This window comes from Chlorocebus sabaeus, chromosome 18, assembly GCF_047675955.1.
Source record: "Chlorocebus sabaeus isolate Y175 chromosome 18, mChlSab1.0.hap1, whole genome shotgun sequence".
Lineage (NCBI taxonomy): Eukaryota > Metazoa > Chordata > Mammalia > Primates > Cercopithecidae > Chlorocebus > Chlorocebus sabaeus.
Window position 1 is genome coordinate 34,333,159 of NC_132921.1, and position 23,091 is coordinate 34,356,249.

The 23,091-nt window shown below is 48.4% G+C and overlaps 1 protein-coding gene across 11 annotated transcripts in view; it reads right to left on the bottom strand.

Annotated features, from left to right (window-relative positions):
* CTIF (cap binding complex dependent translation initiation factor) overlaps positions 1–23,091 on the bottom strand; it is a 331,164-nt gene that overhangs the window by 239,976 nt on the left and 68,097 nt on the right. For 5 of the 11 annotated variants that reach the window (XM_007974072.3, XM_037982336.2, XM_037982337.2 and 2 more), the window contains 2 exons: positions 7,917–8,124; positions 1,193–1,240 (listed from right to left, as the gene is read on the bottom strand). In XM_007974072.3, the coding sequence (XP_007972263.2) occupies positions 1,193–1,240; positions 7,917–8,096 (228 nt within the window). In that variant the 5' untranslated portion in view covers positions 8,097–8,124. Of the gene's footprint in view, positions 1–1,192; positions 1,241–7,916; positions 8,125–9,088; positions 9,821–12,591; positions 12,714–23,091 lie in introns of all 11 variants that reach the window. The other 6 variants (XM_007974079.3, XM_007974078.3, XM_007974077.3 and 3 more) reach the window with 3 other exon arrangements.

Genomic DNA, 23,091 nt, shown 5'->3' on the forward strand with positions numbered 1-23,091 from the left:
TGCTTGAACCTGAGAGGCAGAGGTTGCAGTGAGCCGAGAGCACACCATTGCACTCCAGCCCTGGCGACAGTGCGAGATTCCATCTCAAAAAAAAGAAAAAAATAAAATAAAAAGATTGGTAATTCAATTTCGGGCGCAGTGGCTCATGCCTGTAATCCCAGCACTTTAGGAGCCTGAGGCAAGTGGATCACCTGAGGTCAGGAGTTCAAGACCAGCCTGACCAATATGGTGAAACCCGTCTTTACTAAAAATACAAAAATTAGCTGGGTGTGGTGGCATGTGCCTGTAGTCCCAGCTACTCGGGAGGCTGAGACAGGAGAGTTGCTTGAACCCAGAAGCGGAGGTTGCAGTGAGCCAAGATCACGCCACTACACTTTAGCCTGGGCAACAGAGTGAGACTCTGTCTCAAAAGAAAAAAAAAAAGAAAAAGAAAAAGAAATAAGACAATGTGAATTAAAATGACAAGATGTCCCAATATACTGGTGGTAGTATGGATAACGGAAGATCTTTGGAGAGCAATTCAACAACAGCTATTAAAATTAATTTTACTTCTCAGCATCTAACTGAAGAAACACCGTTATTTGTGCAGAAGGAGGCATGTTCAACAGTATGCATTGAAGTATCACATATTTCCAGGGGAAAATTTAGAAGTAACCTGAGTGCCCACCATTAAGCAAATGGTTAAATAAATCCATGCTATGGACAACTGGGCAGCCACTAAACAGAACACAGCAGATGTGCAAGCCCAGAAGAATCTCTGGGGCATGTGGGCAGGTGAAAAATGCAAGTTATTGAACAATATATCCACTGGCTGTGATATACGATTTGACAATATTGTATTTCTTCAAGTCATACATATGTCAGGAAAGGCATTAAAAAAGGCAAGGAAATGAACTCACCCATCTGATGGGAGGTAGGAGTAAGGGAGCAGAATGAGGTCGTAGCACGGAAGATTTTATTGGTAATATTTGAATTCTTATGTACCATGATAATGTATGCATAAAGGACTTATATAATTTAAAATAATTTTAGTTCAGGAGAATTTAATTATTAACATTTGAATTCTTGTGCACTATGGGAATGTATGCATAAAGTACTTTATGTATAATTTAGAATATATTTTTTAAATAAGAGGAAAATACATAATAAATCCCCCATGCCGAACCACCCCGCAGTCCTCCTATAAACTCACTTCTTCTGTTAAGCCTTTCATGGGTGGTCCACCATTGAGTGCTTCCTCCTGTGAGCAAAGATATCAGGGAACATGAATTTAAGGGCAGAAGGAAACGAAGAGATGGGATTTCTAAAAAAGGGTGAGGGAACAGTGAACAGGGAAGGCAGAATGAAAGGAGAGACGTAAAGGGAAAGAGGAGAAACGCGTTAGGAAAAGCCACTGAGCCGATCTGAACACTCTCACCCTATCCTATTCATTGCCACTTTGTAAAGTGCACCCCGTTGTAAAGATCACTGCATTTTAGATGAAACACAGGGCTTCCAAGTGCCTGAAAGCATCAAAATAGGGCTACAGGAAGTAATCTTCACTCTCACTGGCTCTTAGTTTGACCTCTTAACAAGAATTTACTGGAAACTATGCCGTCATTAAATGTATCTGCTCTTCATAGGGTCCCTACATGTTATCTTTCCGAGAGACTGGAGCAGGGGCAGCAGGCCATGGAGCGGGGAAAGGAGACAGCCCTGCTCCCACTGTGGCAATCAAAGTGACGCATAGGCTGATGAACACTCCAGGCCCAGGCCCTGCACCTTTGCCTGCATCTCTAGCAGTGTGGCCTGTACATCAGTATTTCTCACATTGCCTAAGTGAGTTCATGCTCGCCCAGAGTGGCATACTGCTTCCAAGCTTTCTGGTGATCCACCAGATCATCCACGAACATCACATGTGCCAACATTTCCCCCACTTACAACATCCTAATCTTTTCCCCAATAGGTTAGTGGTCAATGAGATTTGAGAGTCCCAATTTTCTGCAGGAAATAAATCTATATTAACCACCCAACACCCAAGCAGCCACGGCCTGTACAGAGCAGGAAACCACAAGTAGGTGGGGTAGGGATGGGGCTCCAGGGCCCAGGTCAGCCACCACCCAGCAGTGGGGTTTGGCTATGCTCCATCTCTGTGCCTCAGTTTCCTTCCTTTAGAATAGGACTTTAATCCCTCTTCCACCCAAGGATAGAGTGACGGTGGGGACTTCCAATCTATTGGACAGCAGCTGCTCCTGAAACATGGGAGAGGGGTACAATGTAAAATATGGGGGAGAGGTGTGATGTTAAACATGAGGGGGAGTGTGATGTTAAACATAGGGAGGGGGTGTGGTGTTAAACATGGGGGAGGGGTGTGATATTAAACACCGGGGGGGTGTGATGTTAAACATAGGAGAGGGGTGTGATGTTAAACACAGGGAGGGGTGTGGTGTTAAACACGGGGAGGGGTGTGCTGTTAAACATGGGAGAGGGGGTGTGATGTTGAACACCAGGGGGTGTGATGTTAAACATGGGGGAGGGGTGTGGTGTTAAACACGGGAGGGGTGTGGTGTTAAACATGGGGGAGGCGTGTGATGTTAAACATAGGGAGGGGTGTGGGTTAAACATGGGGGAGGGGTGTGCTGTTAAACATGGGAGAGGGGTGTGATGTTAAACACCAGGGGGTGTGATGTTAAACATGGGGGAGGGGTGTGGTGTTAAACAGGGGAGGGGTATGGTGTTAAACATGGGGGAGGGGGTGTGGTGTTAAACACGGGAGGGGTATGGTGTTAAACATGGGGAAGGGGCGTGATGTGAAACATAGGGAGGGGTGTGGGTTAAACATGGGGGAGGGGTGTAATGTTAAACATAGGGAGGGGTGTGCTGTTAAACTCGGGGGAGGGGGTGTGGTGTTAAACACGGGAGAGGGGTGTGGTGTTAAACATGGGGAGGGGTGTGGTGTTAAACACGGGAGAGGGGTGTGATATTAAACACCGGGGGGTGTGATGTTAAACATGGGGGAGGGGTGTGGTGTTAAACATGGGGGAGGGGTGTGATATTAAACACCGGGGGGGTGTGATGTTAAACATGGGAGAGGGGTGTGGTGTTAAACATGGGGGAGGGGTGTGGTGTTAAACATGGGAGGGGGTGTGGTGTTAAACATGGGAGAGGGGTGTGGTGTTAAACATGGGGGAGGGGTGTGGTGTTAAACATGGGGGAGGGCATATGGTGTTAAACATGGGGGAGGGATGTGGTGTTAAACATGGGGGAGGGGTGTGGTGTTAAACATAGGGGAGGGGTGTGGTGTTAAACACGGGGAGGGGTGTGTTGTTAAACACGGGAGAGGGGTGTGGTGTTAAACACGGGGGGGGGGTGTGTGTTGTTAAACACGGGGGAGGGGTGTGGTGTTAAACAAGGGGGAGGGGTGTGGTGTTAAACACGGGGGAGGGGTGTGGTGTTAAACATGGGGGAGGGGGGTGTGGTGTTAAACACGGGAGGGGGGGTGTGGTGTTAAACACGGGAGGGGGGGTGTGGTGTTAAACACGGGAGAGGGGTGTGGTGTTAAACACGGGGTGGGGGTGTGGTGTTAAACACGGGAGAGGGGTGTGGTGTTAAACGGGGGGGGGGTGTGGTGTTAAACACGGGGGAGGGGTGTGGTGTTAAACATGGGGAGGGGTGTGGTGCTAAATATGGGGAAGGGTATGGTGTTAAATATGGCATCCAGAAAATTTTGGCAAACTTAAAATACACATTGTCTCGGTTATTCACCTAAGGGAAACGAAAACTGATCTATCTATCTATCTCATCGATCTATTATGTATGTATCATCTATCTGTCTATCTAGCCATCCATCCATCCATCCATCCTTCATTTCTTTCCAGTTGTTACTGGGAAGGACGAGAGGAACACACGTGTACAAACATCATGAGATATTTTCTCCCTGAGTGTCAACTGTCATTTCTCAGATCCCAAAAAATGACCTCACCAGCTGAAGAGCAACATTCCTCTCCACTCCCTCAGGTCTTCTCAAGGTTTCCAAGATTCTTAACAAATTTCCTCTCCAGAAACATCAAAACACCACACAGGCAGACAGGAACATTCCCTGAGTGTTTTTTTTTTGTTGTTGTTTGTTTGTTTGTTTGTTTCTTTTTGGCTTCCATTTAAACTAGTCATCAGATTTTTTTTTTTAAAAAAAGCCAAAGTGCTTTAGCAGAAATATTTCCCATAAAGCTGTGTTAATAGAGAAATGTTTTAAAAAAGTATCTTATGTAGACACAGCTAACCCTGGCCCTCCTGAGAGTTGGTCACAGTCGTCCCTCGTCCAGAGTCAGTGCCCCAGATGTGTGTGCGGCTGTGGGGAGCGGGGAGGCAGGGGCGCGGTAGGGGCAGGATTGAAACATCCTCCCTTTCTGGCAGCAGGCAGGCAGGCCCGCAGGCCCCGGAATCCTGCCAGGTGTCTGCATTCTTCGAGGGAATTCCAGAGCGTGAAGAAAGTTTAGAGAATGCATCCAAATGTGATACCACACAGGTGTTCTCCACACCATACTTTACAGCAGACGTCAGTCTGAAAGCCCCTCCACAGCCTTGCCTTGCCCGCCACACAGATGGGGGCATCCAAGTGTGAGTCAGGCTCCACTGATCCCAGGAGCTGGCGCCAGAAGCACAGGGCCCAGACTGAAAGCGCTGGGAGGGCCCCTCCTTTCAAAACTATGTCCCTGCTGGCTGCTCTGGGCACAGAAATTCTACTGTCAGCCACGCATTCCTCTGGGGTGAAGCTTCGAGGCTTCCTTGGCTCCTCCAGGTAGAGCAAATTTCAGCTGGGGGAACCTTTGGAGGATGCCCTACTGCAGGCCTGAATGCCACACAGCTGAAGAGGCAGGCAGCCCACAACAGGGGGTACCCAGTCAGCCCATATGCCCGTCCACAGGCCCTACTCCTGGGGAAGTCAGCTCTAGGGGACTGCAAAAGTTGGTTCACTTAGTTCTTGCCCTAGACAATCTAAAGAGGTTAATTTCCCTTATAATTTTCCAATCTCTCCTAATCTTCCTCCTCCTTCCACTCCAGATCATGGTACTGTGAGCTGTGCAATAAGCGTCGTTTATATCAAAAAAAGGGATTGTGCAAATAAGTGAATGCACCACCAGACGAGACCCTCCATGGAGTCAGCTGTAGACCGCCAGGCCACCCAGCCGCCGCCTTGCTCCTGCATCCTCAAGGACTTTTCTCCTGTCTCATAGCCACCCTCTCCCATATCCTTTTGTCCTTTCTTGGTCATTTCAAGATCCATGAAGATGGATCTGAGTTTCATGACCTGCTCTCCTCCTGGCCTCTCCCTCTCCCCCACACACTCCCATGCTCACACTCAGCCCTCTCCTGACCCATGACTGTATTCCTCCACCTCTGATTTCAAACTCCCCACTCCCGGACACATGCCGCACTCCCACCATCTTTCTAGCTCAGTCTCTCTGCTACCAGGATGACAACATTTCTTTGGGTGGCCTCCAATCCACTGACCCTACCACCTGTCAGCCTCTTAGGTAGCCACTCCCATCCTGACCTGCTTCAGCATCCAGGTGACTCACCATCATCACTCCCGTGCCTCCCTCACCCCTCCCTCTTCCACTGTACTCCCTGGAGAAACCTCCATCCTGGTTAAAGTCAGCTTTGTAACTCTGCCTCTGCACCTTCGTGGCTGCAAGTAGCTGGAGAGAAACCACAGCTGTGCTGCAGGAGTTATTCTAGATGCGTGGCCGCATGCCTGCAACTCCCTCCTGTTACTGTGAATGAACCGCTGGGGGCTGGGGATAGGCAACCCTTGACTTGCCCCTGGATTGAACACACAGGTCAGTGCTCCTATTTTGACCTTATTTCCCCAAATACCACCACATATCTCTCCCCTTTGCAGCTAAACTCCTCAAAACAGTTGTACTATTCTGCTAGTCTCCAGGCCATCTCCTTCTGTTCCTTGAGCTGGCCACAGGCAAGCTTCTGCCTTCACCACTCAGCCAAAACTCCCCCGTCAGGCTCCCCCTGCTCAGTCAGCCATTGTCAGTCCCTCTTACCCGGCCTGGCAGCAGCCTGCAAGACAGTCTCCTCACCCCACTCCCTCGACGCCCTTCCTGGGCTCCAGCACTCCGCCTGGCCTGGTTCCCTCCTGCCTCACTGGTCTCTTGGCTCACTTCTCCTCACATCGTTTCTTCCTCATGTGGGGCCACTCCAGGGCTCAGGCCTCGAATCTCCCGACGACACAGTCCCCATCATCCCTGTGACTCATCTCCGCAGCTCTCCCTCCCTCACCCTCTGCTCCAGCACCCTGGCCTGCTGGCTGGGCCTGGAATCTTCTTCCAGCCCAGGCCTGGCACGGGCTGCTCCTTCTGCCCAGATGTTCCTCTCCGGATATCTCCACTACTTACCCCTCCCTCCCCTCCGTGCCAGCTTCCCTGACTACCCCACCTAAAACTGCAAGCCCCTCCTGCTCCTCCTCACTCCCCATTCCATTTTCCAGCTTTACTTTTCTCCATCGCAATGATCACCCACGACTAGAATACACATTCCATGCGGGCAGGGCTTTGTTGCTCAATCCTAGATATGAGTCCTAGAATAGTGCCCAGCACAGAACGGAAGCTTGTTAAACACTCGTGGATTGAATAACAAACAAATTATAGGCTTACATTACTTGTGATTTTAGAACCTCAAGGACACTGAAGAAAGCATCACATCTATTTTTTTTTCTCCCTCAGGGCTATTTTCTGTCCCCTGCTTCCCAGTGGGGACAGGGCATGGGATTACTGTGGCTTCAGTATTTCCCAGAGTGACTCCTGGTCTGAGTTCCAGGAAAGCCAAAAGTTCGTTCTGGCTTCTAAAAAGCTAGGGGTCCCACCCAAAAAGTGAGCCTGGTAGTTGGACTCAGCTTTTTCCCAAAGCAGGGTGCACCCAGGTAGCTCACCTTCTGATTGTCCCAGGAGTCCTGGGCTTGGAGATGGGATAACACGTACAAGAGGTGGATCCCCAGAACCCTGACTCCAGAGAGAGGGGACTGTCCTGTACATGATTGTGCAGGCAGCGCTGACTCTGCAGCTTTTGTACTTCTTACCGTCTGACCTTCCAACATTCCCGAGGCAACAGCATAATCCCCATTTGCCAGATAAGAAAACTCAGCCCCACAGATATTGAGGGTTCTGCCCAAGGTCACACAGGCAGCTACAAGCCAATCTGGAACCAGCTCTTGAACAAAAATCTGCTGAGGATTTGTGGTGCTAGGCAGATACGCTTGATAGGGTCCCTATCCTGAATGCATTCATACTTTATTTGGGAGAAGCCAAGACTTTCAAATCTCAGCCCACAATCTTTCAGATGAGTCCATCTCCCCTCCAAGGTTAGGGATGCCACAGACTGAGGCAGGAGGGGCCAGGACCAACCCAGAACACTGGTTAGATTGCCTCATATGTCTAAGTATGTCTGGCATACAGAGCCCTGGTTGAGAAGCCCACAAGACTCATTCCTTTGGCTGCCAACAACTGCTTGTATTTGAAATCAGAGAAAATATCCACAAGTTATAGTTCTTTGTTGGTGTGCATTACGGAGAAGCAAAACCTCCAGACCTTTTCTAGAACATAAGCTTATTGAGGACAGGGAACAGCGTACAGCGCATAGTAGGTACTCAAGAGACGTGTGTTCAAAGACTTGTGGGCCTGGCTGGGCCCCAAAGCCTCAATGGATAGGGAGGAGTGGAGGTGGGTCAGAGGGTCTGTGTGCACAGCCAGGGCACCTCCTGCCTGGATCCCAAAGACCACCTGCCGGATTCTGGGTGCTCTGCTGGGTGGGACCATTCATGCCTTGGCAGTCTAGTGTCAAGCAACTGGATGCTGCCCAGAATTACAGATCCCTGCATCATCCCCTCTGAATTTGCCAAGCTCCCCTAACCGCAGGCCAGCACTCACCTGGGAGATGTGGGACTGGGTCCTCTCGCTCTCGCCATCACCCTCCGTCTTGTCAGCCAGCAGCCCCTGCACCTGGTACTCCAGCACGTAGCTGTCGATGAAGCGCTCCAGCTCCTCGATCTCCTGGGAGCGGCTGCTCCCCGCCTCCGAGGAGGCTGACGCTGCAGAGGAGTTTTCCATCCTTCTGGCTCAGGGGCCTGGGCCGGGACTGGTGGGAAAGAAGACAGAGAACTCCTTGAGATGCTGCTGGAGGAGACGACGATGCCCACACCTGGGAAACACCCTCTGCTCCTGGAAGCCTCTTCTTATCCATCATGGTGTTCTGTTCTTCCAACAACCTTGAGAAGTCAGTGGGAGGCTGGCTTGCCCTCAGCATAAACGATGTGCTGTAATTCCCACTGTGTGGGGCAGGAGACAGGCCCAGGGAATGCAGGTCACTTGTCTGATTGGCCAGCACAGGCACTGTGCAGTGTCAGAGTTAGTGTCTACCTAAGCCTTAATCGCTGGGAAAGGTAGAAGATGAACTCGGCCTACAGGCCAAGCCTCACTTCCTGCCTCAGATTTAACAGAATCTACCACAAAGCAGTATGAAATAAACCACAGAACCAAGATTGAGGGTGCACAATGGGGCCCGAGACACCAACCTCTGAGGGGCTCAGGTCCTCCAAGAAAATGCCTACTTATGAAGAGACTTTTTTTTTGGTCACCCGACTGTCCCCTAAATTAGTTGAAGCCTATAGGCTGTAACTTATAAGCAGGATTTTGCAGCCTTGCTCTGGTGGAGCTACTGGAACACACCTATGATGAGTCTGCAGGAACGTGACTGGTTTTCACTGGTAGAACGAGAAAGGCTTGCTGCACTGTCCATGCTGATATGGCCTAGCCACACACACTGCCTGCTCACCCTTACAGGGCCATGACTAACCCCATTAGCCCTCTGGCCCTCTCTCTAGGGCAGCGTGGCATAGATGGCCAGCTGTTGCTGGAACACTAGCTAAAGTCCACCAACAGAACTGCAATCTCTGGAGCTGACATGCTCAACCCAGCCCTGCAGGGGCCCAGGTCTGCTGGGACCTCCCCACCACTGCCCTCTCTGCTCCCCTCTCCCTTGCTTTCCCCCGAAGCTCACACGTGACCCACCTGGGAGTGAGGAAAGCTAGAACCTTTCTCACCTCCAGGCCAAGGATCCTTTCCTTCCTGATAGGCTCCAGGCTAGATGGGAAGGGGCTTTAAAGCTTGTCTTGTGCCTCTTTTATTATCTGGAGACCTGTGCTCTCCATGGAAGATCCTGGTCTGCCAGAGAAAACAGTCTGTACATGCTTTTATTATCACAAATAGTAGCACAGCCTTCTATCAAACCACCACCACACGAAAGCACAGAGAAGGCCTGAATCCTGCACACACAGGGCTCTGAAGTCACACAGAGCAGCGTGAATGCTGCTGCCAGTAATAAAGGCGAGGTCCTAGCAGGTTTAATGGAGCATTTGAATTTCAAAACCTTGAACCTGAGAACCTTAACCCTGAGAACTTCTTTGGAACACAGTTATTTGCCAATAATCTAGGGTTTGTTGAGTGTTTAAACTGCAGTGAGTCCAAAGCAGGGCAAGAAACGGTGTGCTGGGTTCCAGAAATGCTGCTGAGAACATGAATGTTGACTCCGCAACACCCTCACTGCCTTCTCCAAGGGTGAGGGAACGGAGAGGAAGAACTTCCCAGGGGAAGAACTGCCCTGCTGCGCATACATCTTCCGCTGCTTTCCCGGCTCGTTTTTAGGCTTTTGGCTGCTGCAAGGGGCTCAACCTCCCTTGGACCTCAGGCCTGCTGCAGGGGGCTCTGAGGCGCTGCAGGACCTTGCTCTGGGCCTCTGAGCTCAGCGGTCTTGGAGCTGGGTCTGTCCACCTATCCTAGAGGGAGGAATCAGAGGATTGGAGGTTTCAGGCCGAGGTGGTGCCCTTTTCAGAATGAGGAAACCAGATGTGGAGGCAGGGGTGGCAGCAGGTATACAGAGAGTCAGCTGTGATTGGTATATGCACATTTGGTGGCAAGGGCCACAGGCAGGGGCATGGGGGACGCTGTCCATTGCCTCTTCCTCCACCTGCCACTCAAAGCCTACGTTTCCTTACACCTCCCCATACCACCAGCACCCACCTTACCCCTCCCGCTCCACGGCTGCCCACGCCTAAGTTATCCCCTGGCTACTCTGCTCCTTGTCCTGGGCATATGGTAGGTGTGGTAGACAGAACTCTAAGACAGTCTTGGGTATACACCCTCTCCCAGTTACTCGCCAGGAGTCTAGACACTCTTGGGAAGGGATTTTGCAGACACAATTAAATCCCAAATTAGTTGACTTTAAGATAAGGAGACTATTCAGGAGGGCCTGACCCAAGCACCGGAACCCATTAAATCTGGGGCTAGAGCTCAGAGACAGCAGAAGCCAGAGATCCAAAGCATGAGAAAGACAGTGCACTGTTGTTGGCTTGAAGGAGGAGGGACACACGGTAAGGCACGTGGGCAGCCTCTGGTAGTTGAGAGCAATCCCTGGTCAACAACTGGCAAGGAAGTGGGCACCTCATTCTACATCTGCAATGAAGTAAATTCACCCGAGAACCAATGAGCTTGGAAGCAGACTTTTCCTCCAGAGCCTCCAGCCAAGAATTCAACTTGGCTAACAACTTGACTTCAGACTCATGAGATGCTGTGCCAGACTTCTGACTTACAGAACTGTGAGATAATGGATGGTATTGTTTTATCCTGCTATTTGTAGTAATCTTTTAGGAAGCAATAGAAAATGAATACAGGATGCTCTTTCCTGCCTCTGTGCTTTTGCTCACACTGAACCCATCACCTGGAAGCATTTTCTCCTTCCCTCTACCTGCCAAACCTAGAGGTTCTTATATGCACAGAAGGCCAGATCATTGCCTTGGTTTCATGGCAAGCTACTAAGCAAGATTCACCCAGGGTTGGCTATGGGTGTGAATACTGCAATTTCTGCTAAAAGTAGGAATGACGAGTGTCTGCTGTGCCTTTATCATGCCCCAGACACATCAGTACTTGATCTGCCTCCACTCACTTCACCTTCACTGCAACCCTATGGGATCAGCATAATTATGCTACTTAGAAGAGAAAATGGAGATTCAGAGAGATTAAGTAACTTGCCCAAGTTCACACAGGAGAACTCCAGGTCTGCACGACTATGCCTATACCCCACTGCCTTCTCTCCATCCCCCTTCCTGGTGGCCTGTTCAGTCCCTCAGGCCACCTCCAAGCTCCCCAGTCTATACTGACTCTCCAGGGAGCAGTGAATTCTTCAAGTGCTGCGCATGTGCTTATTCCCCAGCTGGGCACCGGTTCCGGAGAGCTGGCCCCATGCAGGCTCCGTGCCTGGCCCTGGGCAGCTGGCCTCCACTGGATGGGAATTACACTGCTGTTGTCCAGAGAGGGCTGAAAAGGAGTCGCCTGCAGGAGAAGTCAATACGCAAGGCCACGCCCATTATTCCTTGAAGACTTCAGATCTTATCAAGGGCTTCCTGGCACACCTAACAGGTGCAGTCAGAGAACTGGGTTTTGCAGGAACTCTACACGGAGCCATTTTCAGGAGGATAGAGTGCCGGGCTCTGCCTGCAGAGGCAGCCTCTGGCCGGCTCTGCAGGGCTCTCCCAAACATGCCCGAGTGTCTCAGGGCTGTGTCAGGGTCCCGTGAGGGAGCCTGGGCATGGTCATCACCCCAAACCCATAAAAGTTGCTAAGAAAGGGGACAGGATTGAGGCCCATCCCAAACCTGCAGCCTTTTGGTGCCCCAAGGAAGGAAGAGGACGCGCTCTGCAGGTGCCTCTTGTGTCCTCACATCCTCTCGGCCATTCCTCCTACTCTAGTGTTTGCTGCCCAGCCAGATTCATGTGGGGTAGCCCAGCGGCGCCTCACCTCAGCTGCCCCGGGGCCTCCTGCCCAGGCCTCCTCTGCAGTCAGGAGGCGCCTGCAGGAAGCCCCTGGCCCCTGCAACCTGGAAGTATGAGGAGCTAGTGCCGCATGCAGCTGCCCTCAGTGGGACAAATACTCCCCTCTTCAGTGTCTCAGACAATTCCAGGCATGCTCCACGTGGTCCCTCAGCAACTTCAAGTGGGGTGAGCCCCAGTTGCCCACAGTGGCCGCCAGATCCCTAGCCCCCCTTACTTGCCGGTCCTCCCCTCCTTCTCACTCTCTCCCAGGGATTTCAGCTCCTCCAGAAACTCTCATTTTCCAGGGTGAACAGGAGAATACATCACTTCCCTGTTCCACAGTGGGGCCCAGCGAGGGAGTGGGGAGGCCCCTGCTTCAGAAAAGCGGGGAACATGCAAAGCAGAAAATTCCTGAACTTCACCTCAGTCACAAGAGAAGAAGAAGGAGCAGAGAGAGGGAGAGAGCATGGCCCTCCTCTGCCTGTCCACCTCCACAGCTCTTAGCCTGGAAGTACAGCCAGGTGCTAAGGCCCTGAATTTTTTATTACGGTCAAATACATGCAACATAAAACAGCATTCAGCTGAGTGCAGTGGCTCATGCTTCTAATCCCAGCCCTTTGGGAGGCTGAGACGGGAGGATCACTTGAAGCCAGGAATTTGAGACCAGCCTAGGCAACATAGCAAGATCTTGTCTTTGCAAAAAAATTTTTAAAAAATTAGCTGAGCATGGTCACACACACCTGTAGTCCCAGCTACTCAGGAGGCTAAGGCGGGAGGATTGCTTGAGCCCAGGAGTTTGAGGTTACAGTGAGCTATAATCGTGTTGCTGCACTCCAGCCTGGGTGACAGAGTGAGTTTCTGTCTGAAAGCAAAAACAAAATAAAACAACAACAAAACCAAACAAACAAACACCAACCAAACCAAACAAAACAAACAAATCAAAACCTTATAATCTTAACCATTTTTGAGTACATAATTCAGTGGCTTTAAGTACATTCATAATGTTATGAGCCATCATCACTATCTATTTCCAGAACTTTTTTATCAACCCAAACAGAAACTCTGTGCCCACTAAACAATTAACTCTTCCTCACCCTTCTCTGTAACCCCTGGTAACCACTGTCCTACCTTCTCTCTATGAATCTGCCTATTCTAGGTACCTCCTATAAGAGGAATCATGCAATATTCGTCCTTTTATGACTGATTTATTTCACTTAGCATAACGCTTTCAAGGTTTATCCACATTGTAACATGAATCAGAATTTCATGCCCTTTTATGGCTGAATAAGACATCATATCACAATAGTACACTGTATATCTAGACCACATTTTATTATCCATTCATCTATCAATGGACATTTGGGTTGTTTGCACCTTTTGCTGTTGTGAATAATGCTGCTTTGAACATGAGTGTACAAGGATCCATCTGAGTCCCTGTTTATTCTTTGGGGTATCCACCTAGAAAAGTTCTAACACATTTTTAAGGTAAGAAGATTGTGAAGGAATAGGGTAGAGCTTTCTCTGGCTGGTGGAGACACAGGGCAAGGGATGGTCTCCTCCAGGCTTGTTTTGCTGCCTTCCTGCCTGAGCTTTGGGGGTTTCAGCCCGGTTCAGTGTCTCATTCCCAGTAGGATCCAGATGGGAAGTCCCCAAACAGCTGGGCGGCAGGCTAAGCTGGGAGAGTCAGCCAGGAATTTATGTTTTAATGATCAGTGAAAGTGAAGAAAGGACGAAACCAGAGGAAGAAGGAAAAGGAAAAGAGGGAAGATAGAAGAACACAAAAGACATGCCTCTCCCCTCCTCTCCCGGCTCTGCTCCGATTCCCTGCCAAGTGATAGATGAGCAGGAACTAAAAGGCAAGCAGCAGGAGTAGGAAAAATGCTGAGGCCGCACTTTGCTGTAAAGGGCACCAGAGGGGCGGGCAGCCCTGAGCCTACAGCTGGAGGGGAGGGCCAGTGTGGGCATGGCTTTCTGGAGGACACAGAGGGCCCAGGCTACAGCAGGACCCACCCCAGAGCTCCTTCGCCTGTGCTTTCCAGAGAGGACTGAAGCCACCGAGCTTGGCCACATCTGTGTCTGGCTGGGGAAAAGGATGCCTGCAGGCTCTCTTCCTGGGGCTGCATCTCTGTTGAAAGACCTCATCCAGCCTAGGCCGCCAGCCTAGGGTGGGGAGTCCCACCTCCTGCTGTAGCCAATCACAGTCTGTGGTCGTCACCACAGCCCAGTAAGCCTGGATATTTTTAAGGACAAAAATGAAAATCACCCATGTTTTTGACAAAAAGTTGCCTCTCTCCACACTGGTGTCCCCTCCCCACCCTAGACCCAAATAAACTCCCCTTTCCCTTCCTCCCCTTCCTCCCCTTCCTCCCCATCCCTTGCTGCTCTCAGCCCAGCACTCTGTAGCTTCCTTAGGAAACTAGTGCTCTGGAAGGGGTTTCTGTGAACACCGTGGGGCAGCCTGAGATGATATGGTGCCAGTTTCTCCCTCTAATTCCTGGCCATGTCTGACTTTGAGTCTGACCTTCATAGGCTGGAGGTCTGGAGGAAAAGGTAAGGCTGACATTGGAGAGCACTCACAGGCCAGAGACAATCAGCGGAGCCATCCCAGCCCTCTCAGTATCCTTTCCTGTCCACCCAGTGAAAAATGGCATTAGGAGCTATCAATTTAGCCAATCCTTTTAAGAACAGCCAGGCATTAGGGGCATTACCTCCTCCTCCAATCCTCAAGGATGAGTTCAGTGACCTGCAAACCAGATGAGATGCATCTGCTCCAGGGCCTACCAGCACTTCTTAGGGAATCCATTATTTGAGGCCTGCATGGAGGCAGCACTGCACCCCACACTTCATCAGGCTCTTACCTCTCCATCCCCAGCACCCAACTCACTCCAGCAGCACACCCTTGTGACACCCCACCAAGGAAGCCCAGGAAGACCCCAATTTCTGCTTCCTGGCTCATCTTTTGGCTTTTGGCTACTGCAAGTGGTCCAGCCTCCTGTGGATCCCAGGCCCACAGCAGGGGCCCAGGTGGTGCTGCAGGGGGCTTGCTTGGTGATCCTAAGATTAGCAGCCAGGGGGCACGCCCAAGATGGCAGAACAGGAACAGCTCCAGCCTCCAGCTCCCAGCGTGAGCGACACAGAAGATGGATGATTTCTGCATTTTCAACTGAGGTACTGGGTTCATTTCACTGGGGCATGTCAGACAGTTGGTGCTGGTCCCCGGGTGCACCCCGACCAGCGAGAGCTGAAGCAGGGCGAGGCATCACCTCACCTGGGAAGCACAAGGGGGAAGGGAATTCCTTTCCCTAGCCAAAGGAAATTGAGACACACAACACCTGGAAAATCGGGTAACTCCCACCCTAATACTGCACTTTACCAAGGGTCTTAGCAAATGGCACACCAGGAGATTATATCCCACACCTGGCCTGGAGTGTCCCACGCCCACGGAGCCTCCCTCATTGCTAGCACAGCAGTCTGAGATCTAACTGCAAGGTGCAGCGAGGCTGGGGGAGGGGCATCGGCCATTGCTGAGGCCTAAGTAGGCAAACGAAGCTGCTGGGAAGCTTGAATTGGGTGGAGCCCACTGCAGCTCAAGGAGGCCTGCCTGCCTTTGTAGACTCCACTTCTGGGGACAGGGCATAGCTAAACAAAAAGCAGCAGAAACCTCTCCAGATGTAAATGTCCCTGTCTGACAGTTTTGAAGAGAGCAGTGGTTCTCCCAGCACGGAGGTTGAGATCTGAGAACAGACAGACTGCCTGCTCAAGTGGGTCCCTGACCCCTGAGTAGCCTAACTGGGAGACATCCCCCACTAGGTACAGACCGACACCTCATACCTCACATGGCTGGGTACACCAATGAGACAAAGCTTCCAGAGCAAGAATCAGACAGCAACACTTGCTGTTCAGCAATATTCTATCTTCTGCAGCCTCTGCTGCTGATACCCCGGCAAACAGGGTCTGGAGTGGACAACAGACCTGCAGCTGAGGGTACTGACTGTTAGAAGGAAAACTAACAAACAGAAAGGACACCCACACCAAAACCCCATCAGTACATCACCATCATCAAAGACTAAAGGCAGATAAAATTACAAAGATGGGGAAAAAGCAGTGCAGAAAAGCTGGAAATTCAAAAAATTAGAGTGCATCTCCCCCTCCAAAGGAACGCAGCTCATTGCCAGCAATAGAACAAAGCTGGATGGAGAATGACTTTGACGAGTTGAGAGAAGAAGGCTTCAGTCAATCAAACTTCTCAGAGCTAAAGGAGGAACTACATAACCAGCACAAAGAAACTAAAAACCTTGAAAAAACAATGGATGAATGGATAACTAGAATAATCAACACAGAGAAGACCTTAAAAGAACTGATAGAGATGAAAACCATGACACAAGAACTATGTGACAAATGCACAAGCTTCAGTAACCGACTCGATCAACTGGAAGAAAGAGTATCAGTGATTGAAGATCAAATGAATGAAATGAAGTGAGAAGTGTAGAGAAAAAAGAGTAAAAAGAAATGAACAAAGCCTCCAAGAAATATGGGATTATGTGAAAAGACCAAATCTATGTCTGATTGGTGTGCCTGAAAGTGACAGGGAAAATGGAACCAAGTTCGAAAACACTCTGCAGGATATCATCCAGGAGAATTTTCCCAACCTAGTAAGGCAGGCCAACATTCAAATTTGGGAAATACAGAAAACGCCACAAAGATACTCCTCGAGAAGAGCAACTCCAAGACACATAATTGTCAGATTCACCAAAGTTGAAATGAAGGAAAAAATGTTAAGGGCAGCCAGAGAGAAAGGTCGGGATATCCACAGAGGGAAGCCCATCAGACTAACAGCAGATCTCTCGGTAGAAACTCTCCAAGCCAGAAGAGAGTGGGGGCCAATATGCAACATTCTTAAAGAAAAGACTCCGTCTCAAAAAAAAAAAAAAAAAAAAAAAAAAGAAAAGAATTTTCAACCCAGAATTTCATATCCAGCCAAACTAAGTTTCATAAGTGAAGGAGAAATAAAATCCTTTACAGACAAGCAAATGCTTAGAGATTCTGTCACCAGTAGGCCTGCCCTACAAGAGATCCTGAAGGAAACACTAAACATGGAAAGGAACAACCAGTACCAGCCATTGCAAAAACATGCCAAAATGTAAAGTCCATCGATGCTAGGAAGAAACTGCATCAACTAATGAGCAAAATAACCAACTAATATCATAATGACAGGATCAAGTTCACACATAACAATATTAACCTTAAATGTAAATGGGCTAAATGGTCCAATTAAAAGACACAGACTGGCAAATTGGATAAAGAGTCAAGACCCATCAGTGTGCTGTATTCAGGAGACCCATCTCACATGCAGAGACAAACATAGGCTCAAAATAAAGGGATGGAGGAAGATCTACCAAGCAAATGGAAAACAAAAAAAAGCAAGGGTTGCAATACTAGTCTCTGATAAAACAGACTTTAAACCATCAAAGATGAAAAGAGACAAAGAAGGCCATTACATAATGGTAAAGGGATCAATTCATCAGGAAGAGCTAACTATCCTAAATATATATGCACCCAATACAGGAGCACCCAGATTCATAAAGCAAGTCCTTAGAGACTTACAAAGAGACTTAGACTCCCATACAATAATAATGGGAGACTTGAACACCCCACTGTCAACATTAGACAGATCAACAAGATAGAAAGTTAACAAGGATATCCAGGAATTGAACTCAACTCTGCACCAAGCGGACCTAATAGACATCTACAGAACTCTCTACCCCAAATCAACAGAATATACATTCTTCTCAGCACCACATCGCACTTATTCCAAAATTGACCACATAATTGGAAGTAAAGCACTCCTCAGCAAATGTACAAGAACAGAAATTATAACAAACTGTCTCTCAGACCACAGTGCAATCAAACTAGAACTCAGGACTAAGAAACTCAATCAAAGCCGCTCAACTACATGGAAACTGAACAACCTGCTCCTGAATGACTACTGGGTATATAATGAAATGAAGGCAGAAATAAAGATGTTGTTTGAAACCAATGAGAACAAAGATACAACATACCAGAATCTCTGGGACACATTTAAAGCAGTGTGTAGAGGGAAATTTATAGCACTAAATGCCCACAAGAGAAAGCAGGAAGGATCTAAAATTGACACCCTAACATCACAATTAAAAGAACTAGAGAAGCAAGAGCAAACACATTCAAAAGCTAGCAGAAGGCAAGAAATAACTAAGATCAGAGCAGAAATGAAGGAGATAGAGACACAAAAAACCCTCCAAAAAATCAATGAATCTAGGAGCTGGTTTTTTGAAAAGATCAACAAAATTGATAAGACTGCTAGCAAGACTAATAAAGAAGAAAAGAGAGAAGAATCAAATAGACGCAATAAAAAATGATAAAGGGGATATCACCACCAACCCCACAGAAATACAAACTACCATCAGAGAATACTATAAACACCTCTAAGCAAATAAACTAGAAAACCTAGAAGAAATGGATAGTTTCCTGGACACTTACACTCTCCCAAGACTAAACCAGGAAGAAGTTGAATCCCTGAATAGACCAATAGCAGGCTCTGAAATTGAGGCAATAATTAATAGCCTACCAACCAAAAAAAGTCCAGGACCAGATGGATTCACAGCCGAATTCTACCAGAGGTACAAGGAGGAGCTGGTACCATTCCTCCTGAAACTATAGAAAAAAAGGGAATCCTCCCTTACTCATTTTATGAGGCCAACATCATCCTGATACCAAAGCCTGGCAGAGACACAACAAAAAAAGAGAATTTTAGACCTTTAGACCAATATCCCTGATGAACATCGATGCAAAAATCCTCAATAAAATACTGGCAAACCAAATCCAGCAGCACATCAAAAAGCTTATCCAACATGATCAAGTGGGCTTCATCCCTGGGATGCAAGGCTGGTTCAACACATGCAAATCAATAAATGTAATCCATCATATAAACAGAACGAAAGACAAAGAACCACATGATTATCTCATTAGATGAGAAAAGGCCTTTGACAAAATTCAACAGCCCTTCATGCTAAAAACTCTCAATAAATTCGGTGTTGATGGAACGTATCTCAAAATAGTAAGAGCTATTTATGACAAACCCACATCCAATATCATACTGAATGGGAAAAAACTGGAAGCATTCCCTTTGAAAACTGGCACAAGACAGGGATGCCCTCTCTCACCACTCCTATTCAACAGAGTGTTGGAAGTTCTGGCTAGGGCAATCAGGCAAGAGAAAGAAATAAAGGGTATTCAGTTAGGAAAAGAAGAAGTCAAATTGTCCCTGTTTGCAGATGATTGTATATTTAGAAAACCCCATCGTCTCAGCCCAAAATCTCCTTAAGCTGATAAGCAACTTCAGCAAAGTCTCAGGATACAAAATCAATGTGCAAAAATCACAAGCATTCTTATACACCAAGACAGACAAACAGCCAAATTGTGAGTGAACTCCCATTCACAAAAGCTTCAAAGAGAATAAAATACCTAGGAATCCAACTTACAAGGGATGTGAAGGACCTCTTCAAGGAGAACTACAAACCACTGCTCAAGGAAATAACGCAGGACACAAACAAATGGAAGAACATACCATGCTTGTGGATAGGAAGAATCAATACTGTGAAAATGGCCATACTGCCCAAAGTAATTTATAGATTCAATGCCATCCCCATTAAGATACCAACGACTTTCTTCACAGAATTGGAAAAAACTGCTTTAAAGTTCATATGGAACCAAAAAGAACCCGCATTGCCAAGACAATCCTAAGCCAAAAGAACAAAGCTGGAAGCATCACGCTACCTGACTTCAAACTATACTACAAGGCTACAGTAACCAAAACAGCATGGTACTGGTACCAAAACAGAGATATAGAACAATGGAACAGAACAGAGCCCTCAGAAATAATACCACACATCTACAGCCATCTGATCTTTGACAAACCTGACAAAAACAAGAAATGGGGAAAGGATTCCCTATTTAATAAATGGTGCTGGGAAAATTGGCTAGCCATAAGTAGAAAGCTGAAACTGGATCCTTTCCTTACTCCTTATGCGAAAATTAATTCAAGATGGATTAGAGACTTAAATGTTAGACCTAAAACCATAAAAACCCTAGAAGAAAACCTAGGTAATACCATTCAGGACATAGGCATGGGTAAGGACTTCATGTCTAAAATACCACAAGCAATGGCAACAAAAGTCATAATTGACAAATGGGATCTAATTAAACTAAAGAGCTTCTGCACAGCAAAAGAAACTACCATCAGAGTGAACAGGCAACCTACAGAATTCTCCCCAAAAAATGGGAGAACATTTTTGCAATCTACTCATCTGACAAAGGGCTAATATCCAGAACCTATAAAGAACTCAAGCAAATTTACAAGAAAAAAACAAACAACCCCATCAAAAAGTGGGCAAAGGATATGAACAGACACTTCTCAAAAGAAGACATTCATACAGCCAACAGACACATGAAAAAATGCTCATCATCACTCGCCATCAGAGAAATGCAAATCAAAACCACAATGAGATACCATCTCACACCAGTTAAAATGGCAATCATTAAAAAATCAGGAAACAACAGGTGCTGGAGAGGATGTGGAGAAATAGGAACACTTTTACACTGTTGGTGGGATTGTAAACTAGTTCAACCATTGTGGAAAACAGTGTGGCGATTCCTCAAGGATCTAGAACAAGAAACCATTTGACCCAGCCATGCCATTACTGGGTATGTACCCAAAGGATTATAAATCATGCTGTTATAAAGACACATGCACATGTATGTTTATATGTTTATTGCGGCACTATTCATAATAGTAAAGACTTGAAATCAACCCAATGTCCATCAGTGACAGACTGGATTAAGAAAATGTGGCACATATACCCCATGGAATACTATGCAGCCGTAAAAAAAGATGAGTTCATATCCTTTGTAGGGACATGGATGCAGCTGGAAACCATCATTCTCAGCAAACTATCGCAAGAACAGAAAACCAAACACCACATGTTCTCACTCATAGGTGGGAAATGAACAATGAGATCACTTGGACACAGGAAGGGGAACATCACACACCGGGTTCTATTGTGGGGAGGGGGGAGGGAGGAGGGATAGCATTAGGAGATATACCTAATATAAATGAGTTAATGGGTGCAGCACACCAACATGGCACATGTGTACATATGTAACAAACCTGCACGTTGTGCACATGTACCCTAGAACTTAAAGTATAATTAAAAAAAAAAAAAAAAAAAAAAAGATCAGCAGCCCTGGGGCTCACAAGTCTGTCCACTCGTCCCAGAAGGACAGCAAGTCAGCAGTGGGGGTGGCAACAGACCTGTGGTGGGCAATGGGGCCCAGAGTGCTGTCCCTGCTCTCCTGGTGCTAAATCCACTCATCACATCCACTGGCGTCTTCACCCCACCTTCCCCGTGCCGCTTCCCATGTCACCTTCCCCGTGGCCGCTTCCCATGCCACCTTCCCCGTGGCCGCTTCCCATGTCACCCAGTGCTGCACAGCACTGTGCTTCCGGGTGGCTCTCCAGCAAGGAGCTCCTGGTGACCATTATAGGCAGAGCTGGTTGCTGTCTTTCGGGCCCTGGTCCCCTCCATCCCCTCTCTCCTTCCCGTCCCCACACAGTGGGAGCAACACCTTCACCTAGAGTGCACAATTGGGGCTAGAATTCTCCTTTGTAGGCTATCAGGTGGCCCCCAGGGCAGGGCCAGCCCAGAGGCCATGCTGCCTGCTGGAGTGGGGAGGAGAGAGGCCAGGCTGCCCAGGACAAACAGAAGATGCCCACAGCTCTCCCCAAGGAAGCCACCGGAGCCTGCCCACTGCCAACCCCTCATCCCCCATTCCAGCCCACACTCCCCTTCAGGACTCCAGCGAGAATGTACTTCCCCAACAGTCTGCGGCCCTTAAGCTCTGGCCTGATAATTCAACCATGTTGGTGTTTGCCAAAGAAAAGCGGAAGCACATGGAGGCCATGTATAGGAGCCCCAGGTCCCCAACCCCTGGGAAGTGGGAAAGTTCAGAAATGCATGAAGTCAAAGGCAGGTGACCTTGGAAATTGGCAACATTTTCTGTCTCAGGAGTCAAGGACACGTGACGTCCTCTAAACATCTGACCCCTGTCACCCCACGAAATTAACCCTTTTGTCACTCAAACATCCAAAAGGGTGTTAGCTAGCAAGGTGTTTTTCAAACTGCAGGTCTCAGCAATTTCATGGACTGCAAAACGAATTTCCTGGGTCATGATCTCACCATTAAAAAATGTATAACTAAATTGAAAATATCAGTATGTAGCACACATTGTAACTATCAATTTGTGGGACTTTTGTTTCACCTACTCATGAAAAACATACGGGCCACATAGCAGTGGCCGGGAGCACTGCTTCCCAAACTGTAATGAGTACGTGAATCACAGAGCATCTTGTTACAAAGCAGATTCTGGTCCAAGGATGGGAGTTGGGGCCTGAGACTCAGTATTCCTAACAAGCGCCCAGTGAGGCTGCTGCTGCCAGTCAGAGAACTACACTTGAAACAGCCAAGATCTAGAAAACCTTGCCCGTCTCCTCTATCGATTATTCAGATACTCTTGCTCTGGCCAGAGGGTTAGAAATGGGTGGAGTCCCCAGGCCAACCTTCTGGCCAGCTGGTCAGCTATCTGGTGGAGGGGCGGCTCCTCTTACAGCCCACCCAGGGCCCAGGGCAGAGCTCAGAACCAGGCATGATCTCCACAGGTTATTATGATTGGTGGACGCCGGGGCCACCACCTCCACACTGGCCTCTCAGGGCCAGGTGTGTGACATAATAGCACCTGTTTACAGTCCTACAGCACCCAGCATGGAGCTCAGGCACATCTGCCAGGTGTGAACAAGTTGGAGGTGGTTCCTGATATCTAGGCTGCCTGACCTCAACAGCCCTTCAGCTGCTGCCATGCAGGTGAGGACACCGGGGCCTTGGGGGCTGAGTGGGGGAATGACGTACTGGGAGCCACTCAGGCGTCTGTGGGTAGAACCAGGCTGTAATGCAGGATCCAAGCCCTCAGGTCCCTCAACAGCCTGCCCTCTCCAGGGACCCCTGCTGAGAGTCACCTCCCTTCCCCTAGTGACTCCTAACCTCTGTGGACCCCAAGGGCAGTTCTGGGTTACAATCATAAACATCAGGCAGTTAGTGACATGACAGATATTCCTAAATAACAGAGGACACCCAAATCATCCCATTGTCCTC